This window comes from Bombus terrestris, chromosome 4 (genome assembly GCF_910591885.1).
Source record: "Bombus terrestris chromosome 4, iyBomTerr1.2, whole genome shotgun sequence".
In the NCBI taxonomy this organism is placed as follows: Eukaryota; Metazoa; Arthropoda; class Insecta; order Hymenoptera; family Apidae; genus Bombus; species Bombus terrestris.
Window position 1 is genome coordinate 5,753,945 of NC_063272.1, and position 27,864 is coordinate 5,781,808.

The following is a 27,864-nucleotide window of genomic DNA, read 5'->3' on the forward strand; positions in this document are numbered from 1 at the left end:
TGCAAGTAAAAATAATTCTTGTTAGTATACTCTTTAATTTTATAATTTAAGCAACCGTTTATGAAAGAGTGTACTTACATCCATGCTTTCTGCAAGATCTTCCTCTTCATCACTGTCTACTATAGATTCAACAAGACCTGAAAGATCAACATCGTCTGCATCTGCATCTAATGAACCTTGTACAGATGTCATGGTGTCTGAACCACTGTATGCTGAGCTTGTGTCACTCGAATGGCTGCTTCTATTGGACTTTTGATACAGCTCTGGCCTGCCTGTCAGGCCTTGAGAAAACTGTACAAAAAAGCAAAATTATCAAATTAATTATACACTTGTTCACTTTGCTATTACTACACTTTATTCTTACATTTTATTGCACAATTTTTATCAGTAATTGTTCTAAAGATCACTTAATATTAAGTGTTTATACTTGATAAACTTATATACTAAATATTTATAGCTGCATCGATTTACTGTTAAACATGACGTACACCGTAATACTTTCGCATTAATTAAAGACGATCAACATATTCGCTTTGTTATTGCTACACTCTCAAATATGCAAACCAAAGTGTTTACATTAATGTAGCGCCCCGGACGATGTTAATACAAAGCAACGCATTCTTCGTCGCGATGTACCAATGCAATCACGATTGTAAACAATAACACGGTGCAAGTTCAAGAGAAGATATCAGCACCGTTCGAATTCCCTTACAAGAAAAAAAAGAACCTACGAATAAAATAACCTGCAATCTATCATCTATGAATCGACATCGATCTGTCAATCGGCGGGAAGAGGCTGCAAAGAACGGGATCAAGAAGCATGTAGGACAAAAACATGGGTACTACGAGCGGTACTCGTTTATGGAATAGTACTAGGAATGGGCGTGATGGGGACAGGGACAAGCTCTGCTCTTAAGTTAGGTTAGATTACCAGACATGACATCACGCACGTAACATCGAGCAACCAGAGAAAACACGCACGGTAAAGAAAGAGACAGAAATAACAAGTACGTATGTCTAAACAAAAACGTCGTGACATCTGTCATCCGGCGATAATCAACAACGACCATTCATGATCGACCACGGTGTGCACTCGTTTGAAGGAAATCCGAAGAATGAGAAAAGTAAACGTGTAAACCAAGGCCATTTTGAGCCCGCGGAAGATCGTCAGACTCACTTGGTACATGCCGAAGGCGTCCATCCTTATCGTCTTAACTAATGGCACTTGCTCAGCAGTATGCTCTTCCGTGTTTTAGATCACGAGAAACAACGCGAAGAAGAACGAGCAGTGTCCGGCCACATTCTCTTTTTGCTCGTTGTCCACGATTCGATCGAACTCACGAAACTCACACCTCTCATTCGCGATGGCATATGCGACCGTATATACACACAGATCGACGTGACCTTCTTTGTGTGCATTTACGAAGCTCGTGGCGCGTCTGGCGTGCCCCGTGTCGTGGACCGTCAGCTTAGCGAAGTAGCGGACATGGGACTGCCTTTCGTCCCTCCCCCACCCTTCCTCATGCCACCGGCATTCCCTTCGAAAGTATAGGGTCACGTGACCCGACCGAGCCGCGAGCCTCAGGTCCGTCTCAATAGGGGGGCGCACGTTGGGGGGCCCACCTGTAGCTTCTGACCGTGACACTAACAAAACATTCCTATCAATGAAACGTCGTAATATCCGACTAAATTTTTAAATTCATTCTAGTTGCACCACGTTATTAGTCGATTATTGACACTATAAACGTATATATTGTTCGATACTCTTATATTTCTTATGTTTTATACTCTTTAAGGTTTCTTTGTTTATTTTATTATATTAGTAATCAGAATACAATTCTATAACCTAATTTGTTGGCTTGGATAACATCACTTACGGCGTGATGAAGACTTGAAATCTTTTCCAAACATTGAATTAGTCCATGAATCAGTTAAAACTTCATCTGTAATTAGATGAACTTTACACATTATTCTTTGTATGTGAATAAATGCACATCTACAGCGACATCCAGTCATTGGTCACGTACCAAATAATCATTCACTATCAACAAATCAGCCATCGCGAAGCACCTTGCATAAAATTGCTCGAAAAAATTTCTTCCAAGCATCGAATTTTGGTTATATTTTATGTGTATGTTGATTTGGAAAATTTCGTCTGTGATCAGATGAACCTCACACTGAGACGAGACGAGAGACTCAAAAGCCGAGTGAAACGAGCTTAAGGAGTCGACGGTCGGTCAATCGTCAGTCGGTAAGCAATTGAGAGAGAAGGAGGATGCTGGGAGAAAAGAGTACCGGTCTGTTCAAAGCATCCAACACAGCGGATAGTAACTGCTTAAAGGCCACTGGCCGACCCGACGGATGATTTATACGACCCGTTATGTCGTGGCCATGTCTCACTTTTCCTTTTGTCCTGCTCCACAGACTTTCCAAATTGCTTCTCCCATTCAGTTTCTTCCTACTCAAGTAGACACTGGCATACCAGTGCACGCCACCGATGTGCATTGTGCATTCCACAGACTCTTTAGGGGGAGACACTTTAATGTAGATCATCTTACACGCACGCGTTGCGCCTTAACGAACTTTCGATCCGAAGCGCCGCGTGCAGGTAAAATTCTAGCGAGGGAAAGCGGAACTTCCTTCGGTCTTGTTTACGCGAAATTTAAATAGTTGTACTTCGAATAAAATTTCAAATATTATTTCAATTAAAATCATAGAAAAAGTGGAATTTCGTCCGATCTTTTCTACATCAAAATTTAAATACTTCTATTTCAAATAAAATTTCGAACGCTGTTGCAATTAAAATTCCACTTTCGTGACTACTTTTCAAATCAACATATACATGAAATACAATATTTTATTTAAAATTGACCTACATTTGAATGAAGTTATGGTAGAATTTTGTATTCCAAAATAATGTAAATTACTTTCTGTAGAATGAAATGAAAATATGTTGACTCTGTGGTGAAGTTGTAAAGTAATAAAAAATAAAAATCGGAATTTATAAGCTAGAATTATAAGGATCACCCTACTTGGAACTTATTAAGACAGTTAAGCATCATGTGTTCCTTGAGAGTGAAATTATGACAATGTTTATACCGTCTGGGTTACGTAAGAACCCCACGGTAGTAGTTAGGGATAATCTTACTTATATTAACTATGTTGTATAAAATATCAAAAGTACTCTGTACATATACTGTCAAATACATGATTCAAAATACTATAAAATATATCTACTATTAATCCTTTTTATATTTCAAAAATGTAAGATTAAAATAAATTGTTTTACAGTATTTCGGAAATCATATGTAATTATTAACTAAATTTTAACAATTTCCAAAGAAATAACAGGATATGTAAAAAATACGAAAAGGAAAAGAAATATTCCAAATGCGTCAAAATTAAAGAAATACTGCATGATAACAGTTTCAAAACCGATAACAGACATATAAAAAACTAATATTCATCATGCGAAGAAAAAAGAAATAAATTTGCTCCAACTACAACGCGTCCATAAATTGCATCCCGCGTTACGTTCCACTTTCCAGCACGGGAAAACCTTTCTCGCTTTACGATGATCGCTGTTTACTCCTCGGAACCTGGTGAATTTTCCGTATATACGTTTCTATGGAGATAAGGAAATTCACAAACGGATAAAACTTCTCTTCATGAGAGAGCAGGCGGGCATTTGAAATGCATGAGAAAGCGTAGAATAGTACAATGAAGAAGGAAAATAGATTACTTTAAAAATTTTACCACTAGCCGCTTTTAACGATCTCCACTTTTTTTATTTTTCCATCATCTTCCTCTCTTACGTTTTCGATTATCGAGAGCGCGTGGGCGCATCGAACACGTCACGGATCGACGACATCAAACTTTCTTTCAACCATCTGCACGCTGATGAAGTAAGACAAATGATCATGAACCGTTGCAAGGAAAATGATCAGCAAAAGTGCATCAGGTACCGATTTACCGATAGATACCAGCCATGAGTCTCTGTCAAGCTGCATCAGATATGAATATACTACGCTATCGATTGCGCTAAAGTGAAACAAGGCGTAACTAAGCCTACCTTTGGAATTGAACGTCACGCAGAAAAAACATGATAGGTACATTTTTGTTGATTTTTTGTATTTTAATTTGTATTTATTGTTAGATCCATTTTACATGACGAACGAATTACTCAGTTTGTCAAATATTAAAAGACCAATTTACTTTTGTCCTTAGTACATAAATCTTTTTTTCTCTTGTTTTTAATAAATATATATTTCTTTCATGATGAGTTTGACAGAATAACGTGATCTTGAAAGTTCCACAATATAATAAATTTTTCCTACTATCCATTTAAAAGACATTCACCTGCCAGTGCAGTCGAAATTAGTCATGGACTGTCATTTCGAAATAACTGATGGATCTATCCAACGCCGAGTCTCGCCTATTTTGAATCAATATATTTATGATAGCATCGTTCAAGCACAGGAATTCGGGTCAAAAAAGAAGCGCGATCGTGAATGCCTTTGTAAAATTTGTCCGAACGTACTCTTGCAATTTCTATCTGAGAAGAGGGGAAAAAGAATTCGAAAATAGATGTTTACCGTATCATCGAAGACCAAGTTGACCTGTCGATGGTCGGTTATGGGATGAGGGTGCGGTGGTCGATGCATCCTTCCTCCATGCACTTCTGGATAGTCGATCTGCCAACAAAAAAAAAAGGATAAAGATAATTAGAAAAATAATTGCAACTGAGGATGATTTTTATCGACTTTAATGACATTTTATAAATAAACGTGAGTATTTTAATATGAAATAGAGCTAAAGGTATAACTGTCAAAATAACGCATATTTTAATATATTCAATATTTTACTAGTATTTCAAACGATGTTTTTAAAATCATGAAGAACGTCTGCAATTAGTTTCCTCATTCTTTCTTCTGATTTTCGTGATAACACATTTGCATTTTTACAACGTAACCTGCACACTATTTTCTGGTTCGCGTTAACCTTTCATCTTTCGCAAACCTGCAATGGGCACACTTTCCGAAGCTTAAAAATATAGGAATTGTTTGACGTGAGAGCTATCTCCTTTGGGGATACATATCAGGATGAGTCTCGTAGATTTATTCAGCAAGTTTGCTGGCCTTTAAGAGGAATAGTAAAATATATGCGTTCTATTTTTATAGAAGATTTTTAATTGTCTAATTGTAGCAACGCTTTGGAATGAATATATTTTAAAAGTATTTCTTCCTTATATTATTTTCTATGCAACCAATTGTATTATATATATTTTATATACATATTATAACAATATAATCAATAATAGTAATGGTTCAATTTATTTATCTTAAGAAAAAGTGTCTCAACACAAATAAAAACTAATAGATTTCTCCGTTTTTTAATTATATAAAAGCTAAGCCCAATATTTTTAAACACTAAATAACATGAAACTCGGAAAATCAATAAAATCGCACTTATCACATTCTTCCCTATAATTCTTATATGTACACACATATATCTTAAAAAATGCAGAAATATTTTAACGAAATGTTTTACCCTCGTATCTCACGCGATGTATTTAACAATGCATAAGTTTACACCGAAAACAAGGGATTTAATTTCCATTAAAAAGTTTCTTCGTCTAATCCCTCTCTCTACAGTCAGCATTCATCAAACTACCATTTTCGCTCTAAATTCGACCGGTAGAACGCAAGCTCGAGAGCAACGTCAACGTAGAAGCGTGTTTCGAATTTCTGGAATGACAAACAGCTCCTCCGCGAAAGCAGCCGTGTCGTCCCCAGAAATGGCGTTGATAATCTAATCCGGTTCCACCTGCGACTTCTGCAGCTGCGTCAACTTCTCTCGCCCCTTCGAGTTACATGGAGGCTCGTGCCCCTCTTTTTCGGTCAACAGCGTTCGTTGTTCAACCACTATACGCACGATGAAATAAAAAAAAGGAGGAAAAACAGAAGAGAGAAGGAAAATGAGAAGAGGAGAGGAGAGAAAAAAGGGGGAAAAAAAGAACACCGAGAGACAACGAGATGAGCGTGTGGCTCGGGGCCGGAACCCGTAGGCCGGACTTCCGGTAGATACGCCGATTATACTCGCCATTCACAGAACCGCTCCCTCGCGACTCGATTTGTTAGAGGCAAACAGCATTTAGCCAATTTTGGGATGAAAGTTGAATTTCCACCGGTCGACGATACGTTGATTCGATTGGAAATAGCCGATGCGAAACGCGACATGCATGTCGCGAAAAATATTGTTCGACACGCTGGAAATTAACGAAACGCCTTCCTACAAAGCGTTGCTGGAAAATGCATATCACAGAGATCCATGTGTGTTTACACTGTTGTATGTATACGCGTAAAACCAACATGCATCGCGTGACGTTGGGGCGTAGGTTCCAGTGATTTATAACTTTTAATTGATTTCTACTGACATGTAATAATCATTGTAGAAAATTATTTACGGAAATTTTGGGCTGAATGCTTTTGCGTATACACAGTGCTATGTAGAAATTTTAGACCAGCTACGATAATAATTTTATAATGGGAATTAATCACATTTTAACTAATTATGTACTATCTGCCTTTATGAATATTGTAGTACTCTATTCTATTTACGTACAATTCGTCTATATAAATGTTGTACTTTAACTTACTTGTGTACTTTTTGTTTATACAAATATTCTAGATATTTGTAATGAATCTTGTATACGGATTCAAATGCATAGTAATAGCTTTGATGTTGGATTGGTTGACAATGTGCTGAATTTTAAAATTGCTCTTCTACGAAAGATAAGAAATATGACATTGTTATTCACCTATGATCTTCAAACAACATCAAGTTTTATATTCATTCATAAAATGAAACATTCTTATTTACTACGTAAACATTTCCTCAGAAAAGTTTTTCTACAAGATTTTATTCCATTTTATTTATTGCTTTCCTGTTTTGGATACGAGTGTAAAAAAAGAAAATAGAATGGTAAGATGAGCTTAAAAGCTTAGTAGCTGAACGGTTTAATCAAAATCATATATATATACCTAACATACTCGAATAGATACAGTTTAAGATACGATTTTGTAGAATTCATACATATAGAAAATATTATCTTTAAGTTACTATTATAGATATTCGAACTTACATAAAGAATGCAAAATAATAATAATATCAATTATTGAACATACTAATTAAGTTAGATATGTCAGTATTCCGAAGAGTTGTTATGTTAGAACAAGTCGCTTAAAGCTATGTTTGAACTAACACGTAAAATTACCATCAACTCGTCCAATTTGTATGTAAAACTCGTTTTGCGTGAAATCTAAGCTTCTTTCAACTTAGAAATCTCAACTACATAATGGAGCAAGTACGTTAATTATCGATTACTGGAGCTAACCAGTTCCTTATAACCACTCTTGTCCGTGTCTACTTATTTCATTTGTCTTTTAAAACCACGATTCACCGCTATATCGAAGATGCTACAGGTGAAAGTATGCTATACAGATTATTCCAGCTATAGACCGCAAAAAATTAAAAAGAACAGTCATTTCTTTTTTCTTGCTAAGCAACCATCCAATTCTCCGTTATACCTACAATTATCATCAGCACCGTAATTTCTCTCCACAGAACTGTATAGCAAATATCACGTACGCGTTGAAGAATATTTATGAAGTATTGTTTGCTCGTAGTAATCTCCATATATTTATTTTCAATGTTGACGTTCCTATCTTTTATATCTTTTAACTTTATGAAAATATTCTCTTAGATACATTTTGCGGCATATGGGTTATGATTGTCGTATAATAGTAACAATTTTATGACGAATAGAAGCATATCTGGAAGATACTTATTATTCATTAGGAATTTAAACGTACATTGCTATTTTAATGTCTAATTAAATTAAATATTTGAATTGAGCTGTTTCCACTAATCTTAATTAAATTTTTTACTCTTTTGAAAAGATTATTTCTTTGCTAGTCATGAATATTCAGCATCTGTTCTCACTCTAATCACTAAACTAATGCATGTCGAATCAAACAAATATTACTTAAAATCCAGGAATGATACCTAATATTGAAACTACTAGAAAGACAAAAATTATCAATATATGTATGTATGCAAATATAATATACCATAGAAACATCATAAAATAGGATAACAAATATTTATAAAAAATAAATTTATCGTCAATCTATATTTTTACTCTTTCATAATTTCAAATAAAATATACCAATTATTTGTCAAAGTAGATCTCTCGTAGATTCTCGTTTCTACTGTTTCGTAACTTTCGATGAAAAACACTAAATATCTAACTAGGTATCAAACGAAATATCATTTTACGACCAACTGTAGATATATAAAAATTACGTTCGGTAACTGAGAAATTTATTAATTTACATATTCATGGACATTCATTAGCCAAGCAGGTATTGCACTTTTTGCCATTTCTCGTCGTGGAATTTTTTACTTGTCATGGTATATCTTGTCTTTATCATTAAATTTATAGCACAGCAGTCCGAAACACGTCGCAAACCCGATTTCTCAATGAGCACCGCTCGATCGCATAAACAAACGCGCAAAAGGGAAACGAAGTGGATCACGCGCTACGCTCTGTTTGCCCGACGCGAATTATAATGGCGAATCGTGTACCGTTCGCGGACTTTGCGAACGGACAGTCGTGAAACGCGTGACGCAACATTCGATACAGAAAATGTCCACGAACGTTCTTTCGTTACGTAATCCACGAATTATAAACAATCGGATAGCGACTCGCTAACGCAGCGTGTTTGTCATTCTTTAGCGCTTAAGCCGCGTTACATTGGATAACTTTTCATCAGCCGATCGAACCGATTGACTCCAATATTTTCAATACATTGTTGACGCGAATCGACATTTTTTATTTTCTAGATGTTACACGGACGAGAGATGTGACTCGATTTTAATCTTATAAACGATTTTAATCTTATTTGACATGTTTTCCAAAAATGTGCGGGAACTTAAGTAACATTTATTTCACAGTATACCGTCAACAATATGTTAAGTCGTTTAGAATTGCCCGTGTAACTAAATTTTAATCAAGTGGAAGTGACCTAATTTTTTTAGCTTCAAGTAACTGAAACTTTGTCCATTTTTAGTTGAAGATCCTGAGTCTTCTTCTATAAGAATTTACTACGTAATAACATTGGTAAATTGAAATATTTATAACACATTGATAACAAATACTTTTTAAATTAAAATATACTAACTGTTGGACTATTTTGGCACTTTAATCATATGTTAAGATTTACAATGAAACAATTAATATTTGTGTAATATTTTTTGTACATCACTTGCCAAAGTTCCTTTGTTATAATTGCTAATGCTCGAAGTTCAAGTAGTTTCTGTGTTCTTCCTCTAACCCATCAATGACGTGTTTTTTTATCGACTTTTTGAACTCAGATAGTAAAAATTGTTTATGGTTACTGATATTACTGGTTAACATTTCTTTCCGCTACGTTAATTATTTTTAATAATAAAAATCACTGAAAAACAAGGTTGTGGTATAAATGTTTTAGTCGAATGACTTTAGATGGATCGACTCGGTCGACTGATTAACAACTGCCTAATATAAGTCTGTGGCTTTGTTAGCCATGAACCTTCATCGTTTCCACTAGCGCTCAAGGTTCGGCAATTGTTGTCCGTGACACTGCGAAACACTTCGGTATTTCTCGATTCTGGTCAATGTTTTTGGGTCTCGATGATGAAATTATTTTTGTAGTAATCGTGCGCGCGTCAAATGTCCAATTATTCTTCTCCAATATTTTCTTTTTATGATCAAGCAGTTTTAATGTATTGTGTATGGAGGACAAACATGTACATATAATGTTTGCCTTTTTTCTAAAAAAATATTACTTATTAAGGTTAACAAAACATTGTCATTTTACTTTACAACACTATATTTGAAAGAAATATTTAAAGATTATTTAATGTTTATGAAAGTTTTATTATAATATATAAAAAGTAAAAAGTGAATGGAGAAATTAATTTTTAAATGAATACATACACAAAATTATTTCTATTCAAAATTCTAGAGAATAACTTGAATAAGAGCTGAAACATATTGTTTTTGGATCCTCATTTTCAAAGCCAGATCGTGGTAAAAAATAAATGCTTCTATCATCGTCGTGATTCAAATTTGAAATTAAAAATAACCGAATAATAATACATACTAAATTAATATCAAAGATCCGTTAACCTGTTAAGTTTACGTAAAAAGAATAAAAAGTTGTTTTCGATTTTCGCAGACAAGAATATTCTATTCAGACTTCATTAACAGTACTTCAAATTATCCCACCAATAATCGATACACTCGACTGTTATATATTGGTACCAGTGGCAATTTCATCTAATGGTCAAACATTTCCAAAATACACATAACCACGTCCACCCGATCTTACTACCAAGTACATAATTTGAAAATTGCTCTTACTAATCGATGCATTATAAATTTATATTGAAGTGTCCAAGCAGTGCTTCATTCGTTTAACTTGATAACTATTAGTCTTGAAATTAGCCTCATTATCTGATTCTCTTAACGCCTACGAACTACGACCACAATATTTAATCTGAACCTTACATCAGCAATTATTTTCAACAACTTTTCTCATTACTATTATCATTTCGTATTATGATTATCTATTTGATTATGATTATCTGGTTTTCAATCATAATTTAACTGCTAAAAATGGCACAATCTGAAAGAATTTACACTTTATACGTCGCGTCATGTCGATTGTACGATAAATCAAGCAATTTATCGGACACAGTTGGAGGAATTGTGTATACCAAGATTAACAGTTCCAGTTTAAACCCTTATATTTACACTCTACATCTGTTCTTATCACGTGTCGTCGTATTGCTCCATAAATTTCCAACATGTAGATATTGATATATCGAACGTATTTGATAATCAAAAAACAGTAGAATGGACAAAGTTGAGTGTTCCAGGAACGATTTGCGCTTTAGTTTCTTGAAATCAAATATTAAATACAATTCTATCTTAGCATCGATGTATATGTAAGTATGTGACGATATAATGTCACATTCAAAATTCGCTATTCCATCGAATTTGGCTACGAAGGATTGAACATTTTATTTAAAAAAGAAAAGAAAGAAAACAGAATTAACCACGCTCGTGAACGAACTTTTTCATCCATGTTATATTTTCCTTGTACCTAGAACTATAAAATTTCTAAGTTTTTCTACTAAGAAAGGCAAAATGACACATAAACGTATCTTAGAATGTGCCTAAATAAACATTGAATATCTAGGTCTATCGAAATCAGCCGAGTTCCACTAAACTTAGGTATATACTTATCAAATTCTCAATGCAACTTTGAAAAACGCATCTCCAAAAATGAAGAGCAAATAAATGACAACCATAATGAATTTCAACGAAATCGCAGATACACGCGAACGTCGTGCGAAATGTTCATCCCCAGCGTAGCAATTACGCGCGGATCGTTCGATAACAGACGATCGGGCTACGTCTCCTCTCATTCCTGTCCCTTTATCTTTCGCTCGTCCTCGTTATATATTCACGCTCTGCGTGGGCCCTTCGGCTCCGCGTGGGCGAGCGCATACACGCGCGCGTACAGACGCGAGCGAGCGATAAAGCCGAGCGTTTCTGCCGCGAATGGAATACACTAACAAACCTAACTATGCACTAGCAAAACCTAACCCGTTTCATTTAGTTTTCAATAAACATTAACGAAGAACAGAGTTATTGGAAATCTGTTAATCATAGACTGTGAATATGTAATGCATAAAGATTCGTATTTTTATGAATATACAGGCAAAAGAGGCAAGGGAGTGATTCTATGCAAAATAAATCGAAAATATAGAATACAAATTTTTCACGCGATGCTTCGTTTTCGATAAGACTGAATTTAACAATTTGTTTATACGAACTTGGCTAGTTACCGGCGATAATTATAGTAATAGTAAAATACAAGACTAAGATAAGATGTAATAATATTATTATAAACGTAATACTATTATTACGATATAAAAATATTATACTTTGGATATATTTTTAATCTTCGAGTTCCAAATGTCGAGAGGTTTATATTGTGCTTGTTATGACGTGGAGAGGGAAAGATTGAATAGAAGATCAGAATGATGCAAGCTGAATGGATAAGGTTTAAGTATTGGTAACTGGAAGTTTGTTTTGTTTACGAGAAAAGTTATAATCAATTAACGTAATTTCATTTTAACTTCTATGAGCAGGCATATCTATAAGGCAATAATTTGCTATAAATAAGCTGTTTGATATTAATATAATAATATACTAATAAAATACAAAGAATTAAAATAGATTTATAACAGTTAGAAAAGTAAATTAGTGAAATATATGTAATTGACAATAAAGGTTAAATAGTTATATATTTGCAATAAATAGCGACCATTTTCTATTAATATGTTGCAATAAAATATGTTAATTGAATATATACATTATATATATGTCCATACATTTTCTCTATTACGTATTTATACGCGTATATAACTTGTAAATCGATATTTAAGAACTAAGCTCCAATGCATAACGTAGTCTTTTCAATCTATAAATTAATGAATCTACCGTAATATTACGAACAATTTTTCACTACGAAAGTCAGATCGATTACTTAATTACGACAAACAAAAATATTTAGCTCAATTTACCACGAGACAAACGATGGAATGGGATTCCACGCCCATTATTTCACCGATTCACGTTAATAAGGCATACCAGCAATAAACACACGGCGAATTCAGCATCATACCACCAACAACCTTCTCCCTCTTGCCACAATTTGTAACCTCGAATTCTATTTACCAACATAAAAATACCGACGTTCTATGACTATGCTCATCGCCTTATTCGAGCACGAACGCGTGCTTGCTAAATATTCACGTAAATAATTCTACGAAATATTTGCGGCGTATGTAAATGCAGCGTACCACGTTCGATTTTTATTTCGTTAGTTTAAACTCCAAACGAACGAGATCCTATGTTTTCTTTACGATATCGTTGCGCGATTGAGAAACGAAATGCCTCGTTAAGATATCGCGCTTGTTAAGATTAATCTATTTATTAACACGTTGCGTATCAAAGCCACATATTTCTTCAAGGTTTAGCCTTTTGGAGAAATTTTCAATGCAAAATTCGTGTTGTGCACTTGTTTATTTAAAAGTTAAACGATTCAGGAAATAGCAGTATTTACAAATTGTATTTTACTGAAGACATTATGGGTGGAATAGAATCTTAATAAAACAATTCGTATGCTATCAAACATCAAAACATATTTTAACTTTTACTATTTATTAGACATCAAATACTGGATTTTTTTTTAGTGGAATATTATATTCTACATCATCATATTTATACTATTGATATACATATATTAACATATTCATTATATTTTATCTTTGCATTTAATTAAAACGAACAAATTTCGTAACTATCTAAAAGCACGCAAAAAATTGTTTTATATATTTTTACAATTATTGCGTTTTCTCACAGTTAGACAGAATATTTCTTTTGAGACTAATATTTAGTAAAGTTACGTTTGACTATACAACGAGAGATATGTTTGTCTCCCGCATACAATGTGTTAAGATACGAACTAAACGATAAAGACTGTCATCGTGTTTTCTTAATTACGAAACGAATATTTTTACCTCGTTCGAGACAATCGATAAGGGCCTCGGTGTGCCAGGCCAGCTTCTGGATAACGAACGACCTTTCCTCTTTCTCACGACGACCCGAGGTCGTCCAGTTCGATTCATATGCTTCAACATTTTCGTCGATCGAAACTATACACTCGCGTCAATTTTTCAACCACTATCTCCAGTTTCCATTTCACTCTACCTCTTCAAACACACTTTAGTCCTCTATCTCACTTTCGTTCATCCACATAAAATTGTATAACATTAAACACCTCTGATCTTCAACTTCTTAAACACAACTCAAGAAGTCCAATATAATTACATGAATCTTCTAACATCTAATCATAAATAGATTAAAAACTTGGTGCACCGAATAAAATCACAAAGACAACTAAAATTTCTCCACTCTTTCACTTTTTAATATTTAGCCAGAGAATTGTTTAAAACAAGCACAGTATAATATAGAACTCCATGGAACTATCAATCGTATATACTCGATTGTCCTTTCACATCGTGCTTTCACCATTCCTCTCCATTTCTTTATCAAACGACCAAAAAATCACACACAATCCATCTCGTCTTAAAATAAAAAAAACTCACTTGTATATTTGTTATATCACGCTAATATACATATTATCAATCGGTAGAAGAAGAGAAAGAAACGCGTGGAGAGTAAAACTCGTGCTAGAGACAACCGCGACACTGTCCTCGTTGAAATGACACACTTTAAGACCCTCGCTCGGCTTAATAAGTCACCGATAGTCGATCCGCGATAAAACATTCACGGAGGATCGGTTCGCGTTTGTGTATCAAGGTCGAAATATCTTTGGATTACCCGTGAAAGGAGACGGCCATTCTGGTTGCCCAGAGCCAACATGTATCGGAGATCTAACGCACGGTCCCGAACACATCGCGGGTCACGATAAACTGAATCGTGAATCGTGTGTGTGAACGATTCTTGAGGGCCAAAGAGTGACTCGACTGGTCGTCGTCACGTGACTACGCACGCAGTGACGTAGGGAGAACCGTGGCGATACTTGGCGCTGTCAGATCGTATAGGACAAGTAAAATAGGACGCGCGATAGCGTTTATCGTGGACTAATGGAGCGTTCAGTGATAGAACTTGCCGGCTTTGACAGTGTTGAATGACTTCTCTATGATCGACGGATGCCCCTTCCAGAGGATTTCGCGGAAATCCAACCGAAAGATTGGCTGAGATTCGTGAAGTTATAATTGGATAAGTTTCGGAGAGAAATGGGAGTTTTGTGCATCGAGTATTTCAAAAATGGTGCATAGAAATCCAAGTATAGATCTTTTGTGTTAAAATAAGAATAAAGTCTGTACGAATGGATCTCGATAGCAAGAACATGAATTTGAATGGACGTTTTAAAAATGAGGAATGTACAGGGTGTGTCGAAAGTTTTGGAGTTTTATATAGAATAATGTTTAAAGGTAGTTATAACAATTTTGGAGTAACATTTTAAGTAAGAAAAATAATAGAAAATGGATATTATCCTTGTTTTAGTAATTTGAGAACGAGGAACTTGGAATTGTCGAAATTGTGACAGAGAATATTCGAAAATAACGCGGAATTTCGTGATGATATTTCAGTCGACGGTGGAAGAAAAATATTCTTGTATTTAAAGAATATAAAATTTCTGCTTACACAAGTTACGTTTGCTAAAAAGAATTACATCGCTAAAATAAGAACAAGATTCTATATTTACGCAGTTCTAAAATTCGCACAAAATTTGAAAAATCTGCGATGATCATGAATGGACGTTCTCAGTAAGCACTGAAAAAAATAGTATCGTAGACATTGTTACGAGATCTTCTTATAAATCGTAAGTAACTTTAAAAAACTCAGACTCACGCAGAAACTTCTCGAAAACCTGCTATTTATAGAGAAACAAATCTGTATTATTATAGAACGTTACTTTAATAACTGTAAAATTTTATAGGGCAACCTTTTCTGCGCCCATTAAATTAGTTTAATTATTACAGAATATTTCACTGATCGAAAAACAGAAAAGTTTTATCATTATATTATTAGAATAAACTTTGAGAAAGCTAATAATCGAAAGAACCTTCCCACAGACGTAAACCTCATCTCGTTTTATGCTGCTATAACGTCAGAGTACATAATAAAAAGCATTTCAGTTCATCTTCATAAAAAAATGGTATCACATGGTTCATTACAAACACTATCGTAAAAACGTAACAAGAAAGGAGACGCAAAACTCAACTAAAAATGCTCGCTAAAAGCATAGTGTTCTGGAAAAAGAAAGTATGTCGCGTCATTCATCGATCCTGTTCTCATACGAGTTCTTACAAAATTCAGCTTCTGTGTGATTTTTACGAAAGCGGTAGACACATGGTCGAACACGTGTTTCGTAGAAAGCTTGTCTGGGGAAATTTTAGGACAGAAGTCGAATAGGATAGACCCGATCATGTAAGTTTTAGGACACAAGGTTTTCTATGGAAAAGAAAAACCAAAAAAAATCTGCCATCTAAAGTGCAAACCACTGTGTGTTGTTCGAAGTGGAAGAGTTTAAGACGAAATCTGAAGCCTGTCATAAAATTGAAAGAACGTAGTAGATATGGGAGAAATTTTAGGAAAAATTTGGAGAATATTATCAGAAGATATGAGCTTACGAGGTGTGTTTTTGTTTCCTAAACTTACATTCTTATCTTGGATTGCTAATAATGACTTACGCGTGAATCATATAATAATTTAAGGTACAAAATGACTAAGATAGTTGTGTCTTATAAACCATAACAGTTTTGAAGAAATATTTTACCGATATCTGTAAGAAATTAATTATCTTCTTAATTATTTTACGATTAACGATTCACCGTATAATATTCTTATAAAAGTTTCTGCCGCTTTATATACAATCCCAGCATCTAATCTAATCTAATTATCCATCTTTCAAAGATGAAAAAGTCTACTCCATTCCTTAAACAATCAATCGCAAATAAATTGCCCACCTCCTTAAAATATCTCAAACTTAATTTCATCTATTGCTTCCCAAGCGACTCAGCCAAAAATTCCAACATAGCCATGCAGGCAGAATGAACAACGCTCTTTTTAGCAAGCTCTTTTAAAAATGACAAAGAATATAATAGAAAACATCCTCCCCCTTGAAAACGAGAGGGAGCAATGGCCACTGTGCGACGTAGTCGAGACGGTCTCGTGAAAAATCTCCTTAAAATATTTACACACAGTGGATCTCCACGAAATAGAGCGACACGGACGTAGAATTATTAAGACAAATAACAGGAGCAGAGATGTTCATGACGGATGCAGCAGTCGTGTAAACTGTCTACCGAGGCTGATGCATCGCAAAGACTTTTACGTTTATAACACTGCGTCTCATAACTATAAAATATAAAATCATCCAAAAATCATCAATCGAGGTGCTTGTGATGAAAATAACCCTTATCAAATTTAGCGAGTTTTTAGATAATAGTAGAAAATTAATCGTTTTGTACTACAACTAAGGAACAATGTTTTTGGAAATAATAATACATCGAAACGTATAAAATATGTAAAACATTTCACGTAAAGCATTCATTATAACGCCTGGCCAATGGAACGAATTTGTATTTATGTGATTTTTTCGCTGCATTTATTTATTTGTTTTTTTTTTGCAGCATATTCATATCTGTAGGATCCACAAATATCTATAAATAGATGTCTTACTTGAAGCGCCTTATGATTCGGAGTATGTAGTAGCTTATTATTTGAAAACTGTACTCAATGTACACTAAAATGAGACTCTAACGATAACATAGTAACATCTGGCTTCTTCTCTATTTTATTCATAAATTTTCTGATACCTCTAATCAGACATTATCGTGTACCGTCCCGTATCTTGTACCTGCGTAAGAATTGAAAATTTCAGGGCGGTTTTACGTTTGTGAGACGCATTGTATACACGGATGTATACCAACGAGCTAAAAATTTCCTCCTTTGGCCGGACCAACACGGCGAGAGGCGGTAGCCCAAGCACAGCAAGAGGGCTGCCAAGCGCACGCATATTCATACGCGTTTCTCGCCGGCTGTCTACTTTATTTTCGGTTCTTCCTGCGGCCCCTCGTCTCGACACCATTGGCGTCACACGCCAGCACCGAAAAACTCGTCGCGAGACGAGAAACGCGGTCGTGAAATTCCGTTCCAACGACGCGACGCTTGTTCCAAGCGTCATGTTAGTGAAACTCTCTTCTCTTTCCTTTTTTTATCTCTCTATTTCTCTCTCTTTCTTTCTTCCACAAGCTCTGTATTTTATGTTCCAACGTTTTTTCTCTTTCCTCTGGTCTTGTTTTTGGTATTTTGCTCCCGAGTGCCGAGAATCGGCCGACACTGTCGCCTTCTATTTGCTACTAGAAAATTCTAGTACAAAGGACGTGGTCCTCGAAGGCATGCGAAAGGTGCTTCTAAGTCTTTGGGAACCAGCGTATGGACAGAGGAATTGTGAGAGATGCGCTTGGAGAAGTTAGGTTTACGGACAAGCTTGCGGCGATGATTGTTTGGATTGGTTCTGCGGGATGGTTCGATGGCTCGCTGGTGTTTATTATTACAGTGGAATAATTGACGGGTTGTTGTACTGTATTTAATTGACGAACATTAAAGGGCGTTCGAGAATGGGGTAACTTTTGTCAGATTAAGATGCATTGGATTTTTAGCAAATTTCGAGGAATTTTGTACAGTACATTTTCAATGTTTATGTTTAAGAAAGATAATGTATTGGTTAATTAAAATTGAAATATTGGTTGACTAAATTTGTATGAAAAATTGTTGGATGATTTGTTGGGAAAGTTGAAATTGATTAATGGTTCATTGGACAAATTCTTGAATCTGAACTTGACTTGCTTATTTCGATATTTACTTCAGCTTTCTTTGTCTGATGCAATAATGTTTGCAAAAAGAAGGAGGACAAGTAGAACTCATAGAAACATCAAGTTATAAAATTATTTTGGGGTATGGAACATTTTGTGGGGCAAGTATTGGCAAAGAAATATTAAAAATACATAACAAGTGAAGCATTGTTAATTAGTTCCGAATAAAATTCGTGAACTGCGAAGTGCAATAAAAATATCCAGGTATCGTGTTTCTTTCATTGCCAACATATACTAAGTTACATAGATCGAATCGATTAATGAAGCGAACAAAAAGTTCTATGAAAAGAGTTTCAGACTTGATCGTTCAATTTTATTTAAGTTAAATCAATTATTGTTCTTAAGTGACAATTTTAATTACAGAAAAATAATTTGCAACAATGTGCATTGGAAAGTATAAATAGTAAATAAGAAATATGAATGAGTGAATCATGTAGCTACATATCTGCAACTGATTAAATCGATAACGATTAACAAAGTTGATAACAAAATTAGAGATAACGATTCAATCAATTATAAATACAATGAAATAAACTATTGATAATTTTTTGTAAACGATTAGTAAAATAGTCGTGAAATGTTAACCCTTTCGTGTTACATGTATCTACTGTACGCTACATTGTACATTACAAAATAATTGTTCGTTTTCGGCTAAACTGACTTAATATTTTAATTTATGTCCTTTCTTTTTTTATTAATATAATTATTCTTATGTGTATATAATTATATTTATAAGCATTTACAGAATTCACAATGTAGGTAATAAAATTAGATATTTCATCCAATTTTAAAGGTAAATTTATTTTTTAATATTCGAAAAATTCCACCTTGAAAGGGTTAAACTCATAAGATATTTATAATTATACAAAAATTTATACAACTCAATCCCTGCTTATACAAAATGCTTTTCTATACTTTCCAGTGTTCTCAGAAAATACGCGTTTGCACAAAAGACGACCGAGAGATCACGATAAAACAGCGTTCACTCAATAACCCTCCGCATCTCCACGAATTCGCAAAACAGCTATTCGCCACCCACGGATAAACCCTACAATCCGATCCAAAGATATTCCAAGAATCCTGCACAACTCTTTCTACCTTTATTCCAGTAAATCTCAAGGGACGATCGATTATTCCATTTCTCAAGGAAACATCGACTCACAAACGAAAACCACGAACAAACGATTCGCGGACTTTCCTTCGCGATTCAATCGATTCACTTGCGCTTAATAAAACTCCTGATTACGCGAAACCTTTTACAAATTGTTCTCGTGTGAGTGCACTGAAATATTTTTGTAGAAATTGAACGATATCCACACGTCACGAATCGAGCGAAAATCGAACGATCGTAATTGAATGTGAACGCGATTTCGCCTAAACCGATCGAGAGACGAAATACGACTGGTGCCGCCTGTCTGGCAAACGGCCGATAAGCTCGCTATCTTCTCCGCGGATATTAATTTTTCTTCGTTTTTTTCTCTCTCTGTCCTCGTCCCTCTTTGCTCGTTCACGTGCACCGACACATCGCAAGCATCTCGTGCAAATGGATCGTCTCCGCATTGTTTGCATTCTACATTCTACATGTACACCCACGTAAGTAAGTATTAGGACACCTGCTCGTCTTGTGTAAGAAGTGAGAATTGCGATAGATTAATCAGGAAATAATTAATGATTAATAATTAATGAGTAGTTTGTATAAAATAATGGTCGATCAAAGATTGTAAAGCTGTTTGTAAGAGTTGTAGGAAAATAACTAATCAACAGTTATTTGTTGGATTTTATAGTATGATTTAAATCTGAGTAAAATTTTGATCATCTAATAGATAAATAATTCTTTTAAATTTTTCAATAGAACTATTCATTTATTGGGACAAGAGTGAAACTATAGTCTTTCTCGGATATCTACTTCTAATTAGAAAATCGAAAATCATTACGAAGGAATATAAATCGAATAATCCAGGTGAGAAATTGAAATAAATAATTCATTTTATTTGTTGCAAGAAACATCTCGCGAAACTATGAGCTTGGAAGTTCCGTGGAATTTTGATATCATTTGCGAAACAAATTGAACTAATTAAATTTACGTACTGTAAAAAGGCACGATAAGATACAGTTTTGTTCTTTTATTGAGATCTGAATTTTGAGATCTAATACATTATTCGTCATTCGAATAGATCTTTATTGCAGTAACTGCTACTTGTTTCTCGATAGATTCGTATCAGTATCTTGTTATAACAACATTCTAGCAACTTTTCAACTGTACTAAATATTCTGTAAATGATACAGGTACCCGAGGTACGCAACCGAGCATTAATTACAAGCAGCCAACTTAAAATACCAATCCTTTCGAGACTCTGGAATCAGATTGTCAGAGAAAAGTTTGAATTCGATTTCGACTGTCCGAAAGTTGGAACACCGACGTTCCATTTGCAGGGAATCGCGTAACGTGGTCGCTTTGTGGTTGAGTTACTCGGTTCGAGTCTCGAGGAAATCCTTAGGGACAGGTAGAAGACGAATCGGAGTTTTAGAATAATCGAACGAAGCTTCGAGATTGGATGTTTGGCAGATATTGATCGTGATTTGTGAGATGTTTTCGTAAGATCGCCGTGAAAAAAATCAAGGGTTGAATAGAATTGTTTAAAATGCTAGAAAAAGATAGATATTTGACATGAGATCAAAGACAAGTAAAATTTTGATTTCTTTGTAAAAAACAGAAAATTTACCTAATTATGTTTTCCCTTTTTTGATTGATTCAATCAACATACTTTTCAAATAACACCAAATCTAAATTTCTCGAAACCATTAATTTTCCAAGATCTTCTTTACAAGGCTCCAACACAAGTTCGTCGTTAAAATTATTATTCAGTATTGACGACACATTCGTCGGGAATGATAGAAAATTTCTCTCTTGTTTTGTTCAACAATTACGATATTGATTTTAGCGCATGAAGATACGAACACCACTATGCAAGGCAAAGAAAAGAGAAATGACAATTTTTGTTGCTTGCAAACTATACAATTTTCTGTCCTCGATTATCGTTAATAGAACGCTAACTATTATCCAGTCTCTTATTCGTGTTACATGTATACTACGTTGATCGTACTACATGTGGCCGCGAGATATGAAGTATGAATGGAAAGTTGAGAATTTAACTCATACAACTCCATGTATACGTCACTACGTGCCTTTGTAGAATCGATAGAATATGTTAGCAAGCACGTTACATGGTCAGTTCATACGTTCCATAGATTTATGATGATATCCATTTCATTTCCTATACCTTAGGTTCTTTCTGAGAAGATACGATTGAAAGTTGGGAAATAATTGGTTAAACTTTTAAAATTGATTCATTAACCTTCTTACATACTTTCAACCATTTTCAATTTAGTCATATTTCTATGGTTAAACAATTTTGTAAATGTACGAAGAAAATATGAAAAATTCGTAATTATTATTAATATCACCGAATTTTCGGTTTCATTTTATGATACAATTTTTATTGAAACGCTCAAAGGCTTTTTTGTCTTGCTAAAAAAACAAAAAACAGAAAATACAAAATCATAGCAAGATTAATGTTTACAATTATGAGAGATTAATCGTCAATAATCGATGATTTAATTTATCGGTGAAATTAATCGATCGGTAATTATAAGTATTGGCTGTCAATCATCAATCGTTAATTAAATACAGAGTAATATTAATCATCAATAACCAATTGTTAGTTTTCATCGAAATAAATTAAGGTTCTATTCAACCAAGGTTTAATTAAAGTCCTGTTTGTTGTATGTGAATGTGTAAGTAAACATCGATAATGACGATAACTGATTGATGCTATTTATGTTACGGGCTAGATTCAAATATTAATTTCACGCAACGAAGAAAATTTTAATAGTTATTTGTTAACTCAATAGACAATTAAATAATTAATTTAATCATTAATTGTAATTACAGATCGATTGAATAAAATAAAATTCGTTTCTTGGTTTTACCTTTTAATTTTTCAATCCACTTTATCTAGAGTACTTCAAGAGATTTAATTATAGCTGATGATCAAATATTCCAATTGCACTAATTATTTTTTGATAAAATAATCGAGTAGATAAACTTACCATGCATTGTTATTCATTGATTTTGATTTATAGCTAAAGATAATGTAATCTTACACTTTTGGTAAAATAAAGGGTATATCTGGAAAAATAATCGTATCGAAGTTAGAATTATAGAGAGTACTGTTATGTTCCCACAGAATAGAAATGATTACATGTGTACAGCTTTCTAGACCTAAGGAAGTCCTTCATGGTTGAATAGGCAAGTCTTCGTGAAACAAGGATCCGCGATCTATTCAATTTCATAAGGAAATAGCCGACAGAGTATCTCTCGAGTTATACTAGGTATGTATCTTATAAAACCTTATTGCATTCTAGTACAATTCTTCGAAACCGAAGCGGAAGTGTTTCCTCGATTATAAAACTTACTCTTCTCCAAATACTTGATAAGAATTCCTTGAAAGTTAAAGTTGCCAGCTAAATTTATTTTTATCCGCTTATAAATGCATCAGAAGTACCGAGAATGTGTTCTGTCCTCCTTAGTTTTAAACTGTTCTATCTAACATTTCGAAACTGAAGAAAACAAAAGTTCTCATTTTCTTTGTGTCACTTTACGTTTTTCTTTATTCAATAGGAACATTCAATTATTATCTCGTAACAATTCAAATAATGTATTTCAAATACTTTAATATACTTTGGAAAATTAAAAATTAATAGTTAAATTAATTTTGAATATCATTCACACAGGAAGATTTTCATTTTTGCCTTAATATTATATTTGTACAATATTTTATCCCTTATCAACAAAATTATCCAATTAAAAAAAAATTTTGAATTTGTTGATTACTTAGTATGCCCCTAATATTGGTTATAAATCTCTCTCTGTGCCTTTAATATCGGTTATAAATCTTTCTTGGTTTTATCTTTTAATTTTTCCATCCACTTTATCTAGAGTACTTCAAGAGATTTAATTCTAGACATTCGCAATGGTCCTACTATATTTTTTAATACATTTACCTACTTCTTCTCAAGCATTCTTGCAGAACATCTGCTATAAATTTTACCTACTAAGGCTACAACCACCCCCTACAAAACATCAAAGAACACGCGATAAAATGTCTGCAACATAAATTCCAACCATCGTTGATCCAATATTCACTAACTATATTACTGTATTCCTTTACAATTCTACGCGAAGGTAAAAAGACGAAAGATGCTTTCACCTATATTCATATCACTCGTATCGCGTATAAATTTTCGCCTGTTAAAAAGCAAGAGAGCACAGAAATTTTCTTAATCAAAATCACGTATCCATTTCGAAAACTTTTCCTTAAATAAAAAAAAAAATCCGAATTACAAAGATCGGAAAAATCCAATTACCCCTACATTACGCTAAATCATAAATTAAAAACATTCGCATAGCATTTCCAAGTAACTCTCATAATTCTATCGAACGTGTTATAAAATTCCTAATAAAATATTGCAAAATATATCTCCCCCCTTCCCCCTGTCAGAAATATTCAAATATTAAAATTTCGCCAAACCGAACAATTTAGATACATAAATCATCATTTTCAAGTAACCTCGATGGTTTCACGGAACGTGGTATGAAATTCGCGATAAAATGGGTCAGTGACCCCAAAGCGATGCGGCGTGGAATGGCGTGCAAACGCCAACGCGACTCGATCGTGTCGTCTAACGCTTGTGCATCGTCCTGTTCCATGGCGACGTTCCTCGGATAGGAGATGCACATGATCTACACGGCCGATCTTTAATGCGCATTGTCCGCCAGCCAAAGCCTAGCCTATAATCAGTGGAGCGTGTTGCGATAATATTGGCTCCAGACTCATCGAACACAGGATACACGCGAGGAGTGTGGGCAGGTTCTGCAAAGCTGCAGGTGTATCGAGAGAATCGCGCAACCGAGAAAAAAGATCTGGGTCGGCCGTATGCGTTTCAACGATGTTTTCGTTGTCACCGTCGAATATTTTTAGTCGCCTGCTTTTTATTGTTAACATCGTCTACGAAATATTTTGTTAAACAGCTTCTCCATTTCTTCTTCGACGCTCATATTCCATCACTCGTCGTCCGATTCATCGAGTATTCTATCGAAGATGTACCAATTAAGCTAAAGTATATAGCGATCTTATAAAAATGTCGCCATGGTCTGTTAAATTCTCATCGCTTTTTATTGCTAACATCGTTTACGAAATGTTTGTTAATCCCCTTTTGCGTTTCTTCTTCATCGTGCATCGTTTTGTCGATTTTGTAGGATTTGTACATTCGGAGGATTAAGAGATGCAGAGAATTGTAGAATTTGGAGAACTTGCTGGATGAAGGTTTTTATTTGGATGAAATTGTCTTGGTTTCCAGTTGTCTTGGTTTTATTTGCCACTCTCTTCCCCGTTTCTTTCTCATCGTTTCATTATCTCGTAGATCTTGTAGATTTTGTAGGATTTGTAGATTTTGGACGATTAAAGGAATTGTAAAATTCGTGGGATTTGCTGGATGAAGGTTTTGATTTGAATGAAACTGTCTTGTTGATGTCTCAAGAAAGAATATTTTATTCAATGTAAATTCTCTTTCTACTAATAATTATAGGGTTTAATATGTCGGATCTCCTTGGCAGCAGAAGATATATTTGTAATACGATTGCATTGATTGCTCCGCTTTTTTTTTTAATGAAACCTTCTGATATTCATGAAACTTAAAACCTTCGATTCTCCGAAAATATATCGAGAAGAAATGCGAGTACGGTATTCTTGATAGATTTCGTAGAATACAGTTTTGGTATCGTAACTTCCATCGTATGTTCGGTTAATATTTTTGCGAAATATTGCTCTCGCTGATTATTTTTTGATGAACCGGTTATTTTCTAGAATTCCCAGAATTTGCACAAGTACCATAAAAATATATGAAATTGTTGTTTTAAATGAAATGTTTCAGGGACAAAGATTTTATTATACCTTCATTTTTATAGTTTTGATTCAGACTAATTTTACTGAACGTTGTATTTCAAGCATTCGTATGAAAAGCGTCGAAAGCGAATATTCAAAGTTCAGATGATGCTTATAAAGCCTAATATGCCTCAGAATTATTTTCTGAACGTGGAAATAATTTTGTAAAACGAGTGCACTGACTATTATGATATTCGTGAAATTTAAAACTTCCAGTTCCTTGAAAATACATACAAGAGAAATTTGAGTATTTATATTCTGGACATACTGCCTAGAATCAGGTTCCAATGTTATAACTTCTATTGGATGAAAGACAAAGAGTTATCTATATATTCGTATAATTATGTATATATTTACTTTGCTCGGTTACATGAATATTTTATCACGACATATGAATCCATAAAATGGTTATGAAATCTAATAGAAGTATCAAACAATATATTAGAAGAAACACGATATGTTAATTCTGCGTGATCGTTTAGCATGAAGAACATAAAGTATTCATTTCGTTGACAAATATAACGGCTTAATATCATGTAATATAAATTGTATCGTAAGTTATATATATATGATTGTATGAGATACACAATGTAAATTATGTCACGTTAATTATACGAGCCATCAATTAGAAGGAAAGTTAAACATTTGTCGGAGTGTGTCTACACGATAGCACGTGCTTCCTTGCACGGCCTGTACAGTTCCGGCGTTTCCGGCGAATAACGAGAAATATCCGGAAATCTTGCGGCACATGTTCCGGATTAAACACGCTAGCAACTCCAGTAATTTGGTAATTAATTCTACCATTACTGACACAAGTATTCGTCTGAGGATTTCAAGTATTCAGGTATCGTTAATAAAGAGGCCGTGCACCGTTGCGTTGTGCCGCTTTAAAAAAATCATTATTCCTCTAGAAAAAGGACACACGAATGTTCTTCTTTTGGATAATAAATATCAAACTTTAATTCATAACTTATCATGTTTTAAATAATCTAATTTGTCGATTAAGCAATAATTTCTCTTTGTTCACGCTTAGTAGAAGCGAGTTTTTTAAATTTCAAACATGACACAAACGCATTTTTCATATTTCTCATGGGAAATTTTCCAGACAAAAATTCTAAAAATTATTAAACTAATTTTGCTTCCTATGAAACTACATTGAGTTTCATCATGAATGTGAATTAAACAAATTTTCATTATGTATGTTATGATTTTCGTATATTATATAATTCTTAATATTTATTAACAGTCTATGTATACTATATAGATATCTATTTTGATTATTTATATAAATCAAACCAAATATTAAAATAAATAATCAAATCGAAATGATTAATTTCGAATGTTTATACGAAATATCTTTCTACCAAAATAAAGATTCAATTTTATTTTCTAAGCATTGTAAAAACGAGTATATTATTTGGATATTTCGCATGTTTTTGCATGTTACATATTCATATGTATTTCTACATATTTCTACATATTTTTCAATTTCCCACAAATACTTGAACCTCCACGATCTACAAATTATATTTTTGTGACTCATCATTCTATTTATGGAATATTTTCACATTTCTAAAACAGTACAAATTCATCAAACATCACTCATCGTCCAATTTATCGAACATTCTATTGAAAATATACCAATAAAACTAAAATATTATTTATTATTAAAAGCGTCACGATAAAAATAATACGAACGTTTGCGTTACATTGTCGCTAATAAAGTATACCACGATGTTGTAAAAGTGTCTCAATAAATAGTATGGCATTACTCAGCAGCTTATAAAGACTGCACGTGTCATTTTAATTGGATTCCAATGAGTAAAGACTTTCCGCGAACGCGAGCGGGTTCAAAGAGTGAAACAAGAACAAATAACGCGAGACTGGCGGTGGTTCGAGTTGGAAAGAAATTCTGTTTTTCGCGCGGCCAGACGTTAGAGGGAAGTGGCAGGAAGTGGAGGATGCGTTTGAGCCTTGAATTCAAATGGTACCGGGGCGGTTGGCCGGAAGTGAATCGTCTTGGAACGTGGATTTAAAAAGAAAGGGAAATGGGACACCGGCCGCTCCGATTTAACTGTACAAGTAAACCGGGTCACAAATGAATTTGATACTGTCTCTTCGACGATGCAAATTAACTACAAGTTAACTGTGTTTTTTTAATAGCAACAGTTTCCAGCGTCGCAAACATAATTCGACTTTTATTTTCTGTTACTGATAACAGATAAGGTTTATGCAAAATCATTTTCAGAACTATAGTTGAATAACCATT

The 27,864-nt window shown here is 34.1% G+C and overlaps 1 protein-coding gene across 11 annotated transcripts in view; it reads right to left on the reverse strand.

The window, feature by feature from the left end:
- The window catches only part of LOC100648358 (rap guanine nucleotide exchange factor 2), a 250,571-nt gene that overhangs the window by 17,864 nt on the left and 204,843 nt on the right, over positions 1 to 27,864 (reverse strand). For 9 of the 11 annotated variants that reach the window (XM_048404837.1, XM_048404838.1, XM_048404842.1 and 6 more), the window contains 2 exons: positions 4,596 to 4,694; positions 79 to 291 (listed from right to left, as the gene is read on the reverse strand). In XM_048404837.1, coding sequence (XP_048260794.1) covers positions 79 to 291; positions 4,596 to 4,694 — 312 coding nt within the window. Of the gene's footprint in view, positions 1 to 78; positions 292 to 1,177; positions 1,486 to 4,595; positions 4,695 to 13,701; positions 14,430 to 27,864 lie in introns of those variants that run through there. The other 2 variants (XM_048404840.1, XM_048404843.1) reach the window with 2 other exon arrangements.